Source organism: Chrysochloris asiatica, unplaced genomic scaffold, assembly GCF_000296735.1.
Source record: "Chrysochloris asiatica unplaced genomic scaffold, ChrAsi1.0 scaffold00065, whole genome shotgun sequence".
Lineage (NCBI taxonomy): Eukaryota > Metazoa > Chordata > Mammalia > Afrosoricida > Chrysochloridae > Chrysochloris > Chrysochloris asiatica.
In genome coordinates, this window is record NW_006408583.1 from 8,021,945 (window position 1) to 8,033,671 (window position 11,727).

Sequence of the window (11,727 nt, forward strand, 5' to 3'; positions counted from 1 at the left end):
AAACAAGACGTAGAGAGAATTAAGGACTTGTACAAGAGTTCAGGAAATCAGAAGGAGATTTTCACTCAGATTTCCTGCCTTAAGGCTGTGTTCTCAGCCCACCCATGAAAATCAATTGTTCATTAAAGACCTTAAAACAATAACAACAACAACAACAAAACCTACAAATTTTATGGTAAAAATGAAAAGCATGGAAAGTAATAAAGGTAATGGCTAAGAACACGGGTTCTATTAAATCCATTTACAAGAAAAACAAGAAGCAAACTTTTACTATGGACAAACATTGCACCTTTATTTTCTTATTCTATTCTATTCTAAAACAGACAATTGTATGACAAGCCAATAATTCTATATTTTTCTATACAATAATTTCTGCTCAAAGACAGCATTTATCATGTTATAAAATGTAGGCACAAATAATAAGCAAACTTTAAATCTGAGATTATGGGTTTTCAAAAATCATAATTTGGCAGTCTAAAAAGATTGCTTTGAAGAGGTTACAAACTGTGTGAAATGAAAAGTTTACAAGTAAAATGAAGCAAATAGCTCCTTGTTGTTGTTGTTGTTGTTAAGTGCCATTGAGCCAGTTCCGACTCATAACAATCCTGTATAGGGTTTTCAAGGAGCGGCTGGTGAGCTTAAACCGCCAACCTTGGGATTCAAACTGACTTTACAGTCCGGTGCATTAACCCACAGCGCCACACCAGGACTCCAAATAGTTCCTTAGAATCACGTTTTCTAAGAACTTCCAAGGTATGTAAGAATATCCATCTGTTGTAAAAGACCTCTTTAAAGTGTTAAGAATAAAAAAAAAAAAAAGTCACCTTGAAGACTAAGCATAGGAACCTTCGTTGCATACTAGTTAGGCACCTGGCTGTTAACTGAAAGTTTGATAGTTCAAACCCACCCAGTGAAGCCTAGGAAACCTTACAGGGCAGTTCTACCCTGTTCTGTTGTTGTTATCGAGCGCCACTGAGTTGATTCCAATCCACAGTGACCCTGTGTAGGGTTGTCCAGGAACAAATGGTAGGTTTGAACTGCTTACCTTGTGGCTAGTAGTCCAGTGCTTATTTTACAGCATCATTCTAGGATTCCCTACTCTGTCCTATAGAGTTAAAATTGATAGGACAACACTCAACAACAACAAACAAAGCCATGGTACTTTCACTCATTTCATATGCATGTGAAAGTTGAAAAATGAATCAAGAAAACTGAAAGAAAACCGAATAAGGTTGACATATCTCAATTATGGTGACAAAGAATATTGAATATACATGGACTTCCAAAAGAATAAACAAATCTGTCTTAGAAGAAGTACAGCTGAAATTATTCCTTAGAAGTGAGGTTGGTGAGACTTTGTCTCATGGACTTTGGTCATGTAATCAAGAGGGTCAAGTCCCTGGAGAAGGACATTTTCTTGGTAAAACAGATGGTTCACAAAACAGAGGAAGACCCTCAACAAAAATGGGTTGACACAGTAGCTGCCATGCTGGGCTCAAACACAACAACAGGCCCAGGCCCAGGCCATGTTTTATCCTGTGAGGTTGCTATGAGTCAGAACCGACTCAACAGCACCCAACTACATCACCATCATGTAAATTTACCAGAATGGCCTAGGAATCATATCTGAAACCAGAAGTCTAAGAACGAAGTTAGAGTCAATTTCTTCAGAAATTTCCACACTGTGGGCCCTGCACACATCCCTCACATCTGAGTTAGAACTATTTTCCTATTTTCTGAGCTTCCTAGCAAGGTTTCCTTTTAAGAAAGGATTCAGTAATTACAAAGGTTTGGAACCACTGATGGTTTTACTTTTTCACTTGGCTGTGAGGAACATGAGGCCCAAAAGGGTTGACTCTATATGAATTTAACATCAGTTGCCTGATTATATAGCAAGTCATTATCAAGGTTATTGAAATTATATTCCAACAGCAGCTCTATGTGAAACTGGCAGAGTGGGCAGATACATAATTGAGTTGCTTCTTCTCCCAAAGTATGGTTTTCATTTAAAAGGAAAAAAAATACTAACAATTTATTTCTGTAGATTTATTTCTGTGAAACACTTTGCTGTGTTACTCATTAGAAGGAATATAAAAATCATATATTCCCATAAAACATCAAAACAACTAACAGTTTACATTCGAGCAAAGCCATTTTCTATTCAGAACAGATAGGGAAACTTACAAGCACTGTTCTACTGAAATGCTTACAATGTTGAATTAGTTAATCACTGCAACTCAGAAAGCATTCCATGAAGTTTTTGAAAGACACTTTTAAGCTAAAATCCTGTACTGCTCAATAGAATCATATATTCAATGGTTTACTCATATCATATGGATACAACATTATCGTTACTGTTAAGTGCCTTTGAGTTGGTTCTGACTCACAGTGACCCTGTATAGGGTTTCCGAGGAACAGCTGGTGAGCTTAAACCATCAACCTTGTGACCAAAGCGACTTTGCAGTTAACCCATGGTGCCACACCAGACAACATATCTAGAGTCAAATCATATCACACATTTTATTGTTTTATAAAAAGTAGTAATCATTCATGTGTCTCCATTTTAAGATAGTAATTTTCTTATCTTCTGTCAAAATAATCTAGTAACAGCTAGGTGGATTAATCCAACCAGAGGCACCTCAGAAGTAAGGCCTGGTGATGTTTCTGAGAGGTCACATCCCTGCAAACTCTATGTATGGATAACTTCTACTCTGTATCCATGGAGTTGTTAGCAGTTGGAACTGACTAACGGGATCTAATAGCTAACAACAACAACCTATGTGGATAAATTGCTCTAAAGTCAGATAATTAACTGGCTTCCAAGAAGCTCAAGCTAGAATATATTTGACAAGCTTGTTTTAAAAGGCACATATATACAATTCTATATCTATTAAATTAGCAAAACTTCAAAAAGATGATAATCCATAAATGCTGGCTCAGCTGGCAATGAAACTAAAATATTCATATATTTAGAGCTAGTTACCCTTCTGGAAAGAATTTTGGAACTATATGCCAACAACCACAAAAATTCTGAAGCTCTTTGATCTAGTAAACTCACTCCTCAGTATTTATGCCAAGGAAAAAAGGAGAAAAATACTTAGGTATTACAGTATTCATTATAATAGTAGAAAAGTTAAGTGGAAAAAAAAAAGATCTTCTACAGACAATGAGTACATAAATTACTGCAAAATAACCATTAAACTATAAAGAGCAAAAAGTAGAGAAGAAAGCTTTTCCAATAACATAAAACATTGTCCATGCAGCAGGTGTGATGGAGCAGTGATAAGAATGAAGTCATTTTGTGACCTTTCCAGAGAGATGCAATTTAATGAATAAATAAGATAAATGGAATTTCTTTTAATGCATCAATGACTGAAAGAAGCAAAAAACAAACAAATAAATAAATAACTGAGTATAAGTCTACAATGCATCCTTTTCCCTTCAATAGTACTAATTTCCTACAATTACATTATAATCTCTGAGACACACCATGACAAGCCTGCTGGGCACCTTTCACTTGTATCTTGACTAAATGAGTTCACTTTCACAAGATGAGCAGTTTACTCTCAAATGAACGGAATCACCTCAGGACCAAGCCTTTGTTAAGCTTTGCAATTTCTTGTCCTGATCGTCTATGGAGGTGAGAGAAAAAGTAAAGACTGTTTCATCTATGCGGACTCTGCAGACAGAGCATGTTCAAAGAGCATAACGACTGAGGTATCTTTTTCATGAAGGCTTCAGGACTTGATCCCATGTAGAAAGAAGGTTGTAAAGTACTGCAGCGCTGTCTCCCACACTCACATCACTCTACCTTCCAACAGCCAGGTTGTTCCTCATAGAAACCAATAGTTTCCATTACCTCCTCCACAGGTTGCTGAGCAAGGAAAGAAATCCGTCTCCCTCCATCGGTGGATGATAGGCTGATAGAAGATGAACTGCACTGTACTGTCAGTGGGCCCCGAGTTACGGATCTGCAGGAAACAACAGGAAAGTTGAGGAACTGGTGTGACACTAGGAATATTCTGGGATCCTTGCAATTCTAGATTAGGCTGATTGGTAGTACCAATGGTTTTCAGCTGGAGAAGGACTACACAGGTGAGAAGCAGGAAGGCTGCATCACTTACCTTACCATTTAACCACTATAACTACCCCTAAGTGGTTACGACTCGGGCTGCGAACCACAAGGTCAGCAGTTAGAAACTACCAGCTGTTCCATTGGAGAAAGATGAAGCTTTCTGCTCCCGTAAAGATTTACAGCCTCAGAAACACTGTGCAAGGTCACTATGAGTTGGAACTGACTCGACAGCACTTGTTAACAACACCAACATAATTACCCCTTGGAGTCCTGGTGAGGTGTCCTGGTCTGGTGCTGTAGAATAAGCACTGGACTGTAAGGTCAGTTTGAACCATAGGTCAGTGGTTCAAACTCAACAGCCATTCCTCAGAAAACCCATATACAGGTTCGCCATGAGTCAGAACTGACTCCAAGGCATTTAACAACAAAAAATAGCTACTCCTTAGGTTCCCTGGTAGTGCAGTGGATTACAAGCTGGACTGCAAATCTCAAGATCAGTAGTTGAAATCTATCAGTCACTCCTCTGGAGAAAGATGAGTCTCTCTGCTCCCATAAAGTTATTTTAAAGTTTTTATTGTGAATTGACTGTTAGTTTACATGGGAGAAATCAGATTACACTTCTCGTTTCACTGCAATGATTACAGTCTCCTCTGTGCATCATCATTCCACAGTATTTGCTTCTATTCCCTCTATTGTTGTTGTTTGTTATTTTTTTTTGGGGGGGGGGATGTACACAGAAACACTCAGGAATAGATAATCATTTAAACAACCCAAGGGCACATTCTGCAAGCCTGCCTCCTGGCTGCTAGCACACAGTCTTTCTCTTCCCATGAGTCTAGAGTCCTATTTCTCCATGTCCTCATTACTGTCTCCATCTCTGGTGATGCTGCTTCTCTGGATAGGGTCTCACGTTCTGCTCATGCTCTTCTCCCTTGATAGTCCTAGGGTCCTCTGTTCCTGGACTGTAAGATTAACTACTCTCCCCTTTTTGTTACAAAACTTCTACCTTTATAGTTGTGACAGTCGTAATTATTCACTGTTGAATCATAAGAATCTTATCCCCATCTCTTTTCACCAGACCCGTCTAGACAAGATAAAAACCATTCAATGGGGATTCTACCTTTCCCTGCATGCTCTGTCCCATAAATATTTATAGCCTTGGAAACCCAAAACAGGATTGCTATGAGTCAGAACCGCCTTGGTGGAACACAGCCACCACCACCATAGATACCCCTGGTGTGACACTGTAGAATAAGTAGTTCAAATCTATCAGTTGTTCCTGAGAAACCTTATTCTGGGTCATTCTGAGTTGGAACCAAGTTGACAGAACCTAACAACAAAGTTGCCCCTTCTCTATTTTGTTGTCATACAGCAAGAGATAGCAATGCATCAACTTGTAATTCCAGTAGAATTACATTCCAGGACACTTATTTCCATTCTCTTCTTTACTTCCAACCTCTCAGATATGACAACTAAAGTTATGTGGAGTTTTAATTCCAAATTCAGCAATAGACTGTTTTTCTAAAATATATAAACAATTATAAATTACAGAAAATTAAAGATACTGTTTTTGGTTAAAAAAATGTTAGAAAGAGTAAATAAACACTTAGAAACATACATGGGAATTTCTGGTCATTTATTGATTCATATATTTTAGAGTGCATATTTACTAATTAAAAACATTAACATACAAGAAAATTACTTTCAAATACCAGTGTGTTTATTTAGGATAAGCTGATGAATTTGGTTTCATTTTTTCCCTCTTTTAAAAAAATATCCCTACCTTTTTGCTACTGAGTTTATAGCTGATTAAACACCTAGGATGTAGACGAAAAATGAGAACAATGTGAAGAAACAAGACCAACAATTCATAGATGCTGAACCCTAGATCAGGGAGCCCTGGTGGCATAGTGGGTTGAGTATTGGGCTGGTAACCACAAGTTTGGCAGTTCAAACTCACCAGCCACTCTACAGGAGTGAAGATGTCTGCTTTCTGAAACCCTATGGTGCAGTTCTACTGTGTTCTATCAAGTTGCTATGAGTTGGAATCACCTCAATGGCAATGTGTTTTTGTTTGTTCCTTTGTTTTCTGGTAGAAACCCAAGATCAAGAGGAACTGGTGCATAATGGTTAAGGACTTGAGTATTAACTGGAAGGTTGGTAGCTTGAACCTTTCCAGCAGTTATTTAGAATAAAGACCTGGCGATCTGCTCCTACAAAGATTACAGTCAAGAAAACCCTAGAGGATAATTCTACTCTTTCATTGAAAATGGAGTCAATGAATTTAACAACAACAACAACAAATAACCCTAGGTAGGCTTTTGATGTTTAGATAGGAAAATGGAAATGTTCCTCCAAAAGTCTGAGAGAGCTGGAAAAGAGAATAAAGAAAGAGAGAAAAGCTGTAAAATGCTATGTAATACTGAGATTCAGGTCTTATCTAACTAGAATACACAGTGATAGAAATTCTCTCCTTTAAAACAAAACCAGCTGAGGCAATACAGAGTTTTTCACAAAAGGGAAACCATTCCTGCAGATGAATATTTCTCAATCCTATGTGTCAGATATCAGATACCTAAGTGCTTGCTTAGGGATATAGTATTAATCACATTCTTTGGAAAACGTTTTAGCTCTCAGCCTATAGCTCTCTTGGGACATGAGGTTATCATGCAGGAAACTATTAGAAGAGGGTTCTCAATGGAAACAACCTCCATGAAAAAAGTAAAAGACTGGAAAGTGTATTTGGACTCAGAGATGGCTTGGTACCTCTGAGATGCTAAGAACTAAATAGGGTCCTAGGAAAGAAGGACATCATGCTTGGTAAAGTTGAGGGTGAGGTCAAAGAGGTAGACCCTCAATGACGTGGGCTGATACAGTGCTTGCAATGATTGGCTGAAACACAGGAACATCTGCATGGATGACTCAGGACTGGGAAGTGTTTTGTTCTTTTGTACATGCATTCTCTACAAGTCAGAACTGACTTACAAGAACAACAACAGGAAAGTGGGAGAAAACGCATAGATTCTAATTATCCAAGTGGAGAGAATATTCCAAAGACCTTGTTCTTCAAGATCTGTACACCACCTGACCCATCTTTGGGTCTGATTAAGAAGACAAAAAGGTAAGGCAGGTCCTTTGCTCCCTGGAAGTTATCAATAAAAATAACTTCTAAGAGTAAGGAAACAATGATAAGAAGTTCTGATGACAATAGGGAAGGTTAGTAACACCACAATGAAGAAAAAACAAACAACTTAAGAGTATTCTTTTTAATGAGTTTAATGAAAATGATGGAGAGTGCTCATAATATTGAGGCTGACTTGGTGAGATACTGTAGGATTAGCTCTTGACCATTAACCACAAAGGAGTCCTAGTGTGGCACTGCAGGATAAGGCATTGGACTGCAAGGTTGGTTTGAACTGCAATATCAGCAATTCAAACTCACCAGCTGCTCCTCGGAAATCCTATACAGGGTTGTTATGAATTGGAACCAAGTCGACCACACTTAGCAACAACATTAATCACAAGGTTGGCAGTTCAGACCCACCAGGTGGTCCCTGAATACCTTATACAGGTTTGCTGTGAGTCAGAAGTGACTCCATGGTACTTAACAACAAATACTTGCTTTAGGAAACTTGTTGACACAGTGGTTAAAGTGCTTGGCTGCTAGCCAAAGAGGTGGCAGTTTGAACCCACCAGCTGCACTGTGGGAGAAAGATGAGGCAGTTTGTTTCTGCAAGATCACAGCCTTGAAAACCCTATGGGGCAGTTTTGTTCCACAGGATCACTGAGTCAGAACTGTATTGGAGGTTAAGGGGTTTGGTGGGGGTTTTGGTATACTTGCATTTGGACACAGACTGTAAGTGACTAGGACCTTTTTTTACCTCAAACAGTAAAGCCATGAGGTACCCAAAGCTCTGGACATATAATCTACCTTGGTTCTTTCTCTTTCTGTGACAGGGTCACTATGAGTCAGAATCAACATCACAACAAAGGGTTTTTATCATGAGTGTTATTGTTGTTAAGTGCCACTGAGTTTGCTTCGACTCATAGCAACCCTATGCACAACAGAATGAAACACTTCTTGGTTCTGCACTGTACCCAACATTGTGGTTGTGTTTCAGCCCATTGTTCCAAGCACTGTGCCAATCTATCTTGTAGGTCTTGCTCTTTTTTATTGACCTCTACTTTACCAAGCATGATATCCTTTTCCAGGGAGTGGTACCTGCTGGTAACATGTCTGAAGTAGGTGACATGAAATCTTTCCTTCCTCACTTCTAAGGGGTAATCTGATTGGATTTCTTCCAAGATAGACATGTTTGTTTTTCTGGCAGTACCTAAAATTTATAATCTTCTTTGCCAATTAATAATTCAAATGTATTGATTCTTATCTGTTCTTCCTTATTCATCATCTAGATTTTGCATGCATATGAAATGCTTGAAAACACAATGACTTGGGTCTGGGACAACTTTGTCTTAAAAGTGACATCTTTGCACTTTAACATTTTAAAGAGGTCTTTTGCAGTAGATTAGCCTAATGCAAATCATTTGACTTTCTGACTGCTGCTTCTATGAGCATGGATTATGGATCCAAGCAAAATGAAGCTTCAAACTTTTCTTCATTTATAATGACGTTGTTTGTGGTCTGATTGTGAGCATTTTATTTTCTTTACACTGAGTCATACTTTATATTGGAGGCTTGATTCTTTGATCTTCATCAGTAAGTGCTTCAAGTTATCTTCACTTCCAGCAAGCACGGTTGTATCATCTGCATATCACAGATGATTTGTTAATGATTCTTCATCCAATCCTGATACCACGTTCTCCTTCATATAGTCCATCTTCTCAGATTATTTGCTCAGCATACAGATTGAATAAGTATATAACTGTGGCACACACCTTTCTGGATTTGAATCTACATAGAATCCCCTTGTGCTCTTCTAACAATTACTTTTTGGTCTATGTACAGGTTCCTCATGAGCACAATTAAGTGTTCTGGAATTCCCATTCTTCACAATTTGATCCTCAGTTTGTTATAGTACACTCAGTTGAATGCCTTTGTAAGGTCAATAAAACACAAGGAAACTTCTTTCTGATATTCTCTGCTCTTAGCCAAAACTCATCTGACATCAGCAATGATATCCCTTGTTCCATGTCCTCTTCTGAATCTGCCTTGAATTTCTGATAGCTCCCTGTCAATGTACTGCTGCAACCATTTTTTAGTTACCTTCAGCAAAATTTTACTTGCATGTAAAATCAATGATGTTGTGAGATAATTTTGGCATTATGTTGAGTCACCTTTCTTTGGGATGGGCACAAATATGAATCTCTTCTAGTCATTTAGCCAGGTAGCTGTCTTTCAAATTTCTTGGCATGGAGCAATGGATGCATCCAGTACTGCATTAGTTTTTTGAAACATTTCAATTGGTATTTCATCAATTCCTGGAGTTTTTTTTTTTTTTTTTTTGCTAATGTCTTCAGTAAGGAGCTCTGGTAGCGTAGTGGTTACAAATCGGGCTGCGAACCTTAAGGTCAGCGGTTCGGAACTACCAGCCGCTCCACAGGAGAAAGATGAAGCTTTCTACTCCCGTAAAGATTTATACCCTCGGAAACCCTGTACAGGGTCGCTATGGGTCGGAACCGACTCGATGGCACTTAACAACAACAAATGTCTTCAGTGTAGCTTGGACTTCTTTCTTAAGCACCATCATTTCCTGATATATGCTATCTTCTAAAACAGATGAACATCAAACAATTCTTTTTGGTACAGTGACTCTATATATTCTATCCATCTTCTTCCTGTATCATTCAATATTTTGCCCATGTTATTGTTGTTGTTCGGTGGCATAGAGTTGTTTCCGACCCATAGCAACCCTGTATAGGGTTTCCAAGGAGCGACTGGTGAGCTTGAGCCACCGACCTTGTAGTTCAAATGGCTTTGCAGTCTGGTGCATTAACCCACAGTGCCACACTAGGACTCCATTAAAGCCTTCAAAATTGCAAGTCAAGGCTTGATTTTTTTCTTCAGTTCTTTCAGCTAGAGCAATGTCGATCCTGTACTTTCCTGGTTTTTTTTTTTTGACTCCAGGTTTTTGTGCATTTCATTATAATAACTCACTTGGTCTTCTTGAGCTGTCCTTTGAAATTTTCTGTTCAGCTCTTTTAATTCATCATTTCTTTAATTAATTCATTAATTTATTTTAGCTACTATATGTATAAGAGCACGTTTCAGAGTCTCTTCTGACATCCACTTTAGCTTTTTCTTTGTTTCCTGTCATTTTAGTAACCTTTTCCTTTCATGGTCTTTGGTCATTAGAATTCAACTTGTCAGATATGTTCTTGAGATGGTATCTAAGTTCAGATGGGATAAACTCAAGGTCATGTTTGGCTCTTGTGGGCCTGTTTTAATTGTCTTCAGCTTCAGCCTGAACTTGCATATGAGCAATTGATGGTCTGTTCCACAGTCTACCACTGGCCTTGTTTTGTAGTCAATTTGATTCCTGTGCTTTCAACTGGCGAGTTCTATGTGTATAGTTACTATTTATATTGCTGAAGAGAGGCATTTGCAATGAAGAAGTCAGTGGTCTAGAAAAATTCTAACATGTCTAACTTTTGCAGGCATATGAAGTGATTAAAAATATCTGTAATATCTACTAAGTAGGCAATAGTTTTCAACTCCTGGTCCCTTCTCTGTTTCCAACTTTTACATTCCAATCACCAGTAATTATCAATGTATCTTGGATTGCATGTTTGATCAATTTCAGACTGAAGAAGTTGCTAGAGCTCTTCAAAATTTTCCATTGACTTTGGTGATTGGTGTGTAAATTTGAGTAACAGTTGTATCACGTGGTCTTCCTTGTAGGTCTATAGATATTATCCTATCCCAGAGAGCATTGTTCTTCAAGATAGAGCTTGAAATGCTCTGTTTGAAGATGAATTTGACACCATTCTTCTTGAATTTGTCAGTCCAGGAATAGTAAACCATATTTTTGTCCAATTCAAAATGGTCAATACCAGCCCATTTCATCTCACTAATGATTAGGATATTGATTTTAATGCATTCCCTTACGTTTTTGATGATTTGAAAATGACTTGCAATTTTCTTAGATTCATACTTCATACATTTCATGTTCTGATTAATAATAGATATTTGCAGGCATTTCTTTTAATTTTGAGTTGTGTCCCATCAGCAAATAAATGTTCTGAAAGTTTTACTCCATCTATGTCATGAAGGTCACTTCTACTTTGAGGAGACAGCTCTTTCTCAAATATATTACAAGTGCCTTCCAACCAGAATGATTCAACTTCAGGCACTATATCTGACAATGTTCTGCTGTTGCTATTAATAAGGTTTTCAGTGGCTAATCCTTTCAAAGGGGACAATCAATTCCTTTTTCCTAATAGGTTCTGAGTCTGGAAACTCCACTGAAACTTTTCTACCATGACTGACCCAGGCGGTATTTGAAATATCTAAGGCGCAGTTTCCAGCATGATAGCAACACGCCAGACAATGCAGTATGACAAACGGACATCCTTGTGTAGGATATGACAAATGGACATCCTTGTGTAGGATGTGACAAATGGACATGCTTGTGTAGGATATGACAAACAGACAAACTTGTGTAGGGTATGACAAACGGACATTCTTGTGTAGC

At 38.2% G+C, this 11,727-nt stretch overlaps 1 protein-coding gene across 1 annotated transcript in view; it reads right to left on the reverse strand.

Annotated features, from left to right (window-relative positions):
* Positions 1-11,727, reverse strand: part of LOC102837087 (ADAMTS-like protein 1-like) — a 262,124-nt gene that overhangs the window by 24,789 nt on the left and 225,608 nt on the right. Inside the window, exon 8 of the mRNA XM_006864474.1 lies at positions 3,860-3,971. Coding sequence (XP_006864536.1) covers positions 3,860-3,971 — 112 coding nt within the window. The remainder of the gene's footprint in view (positions 1-3,859; positions 3,972-11,727) is intronic.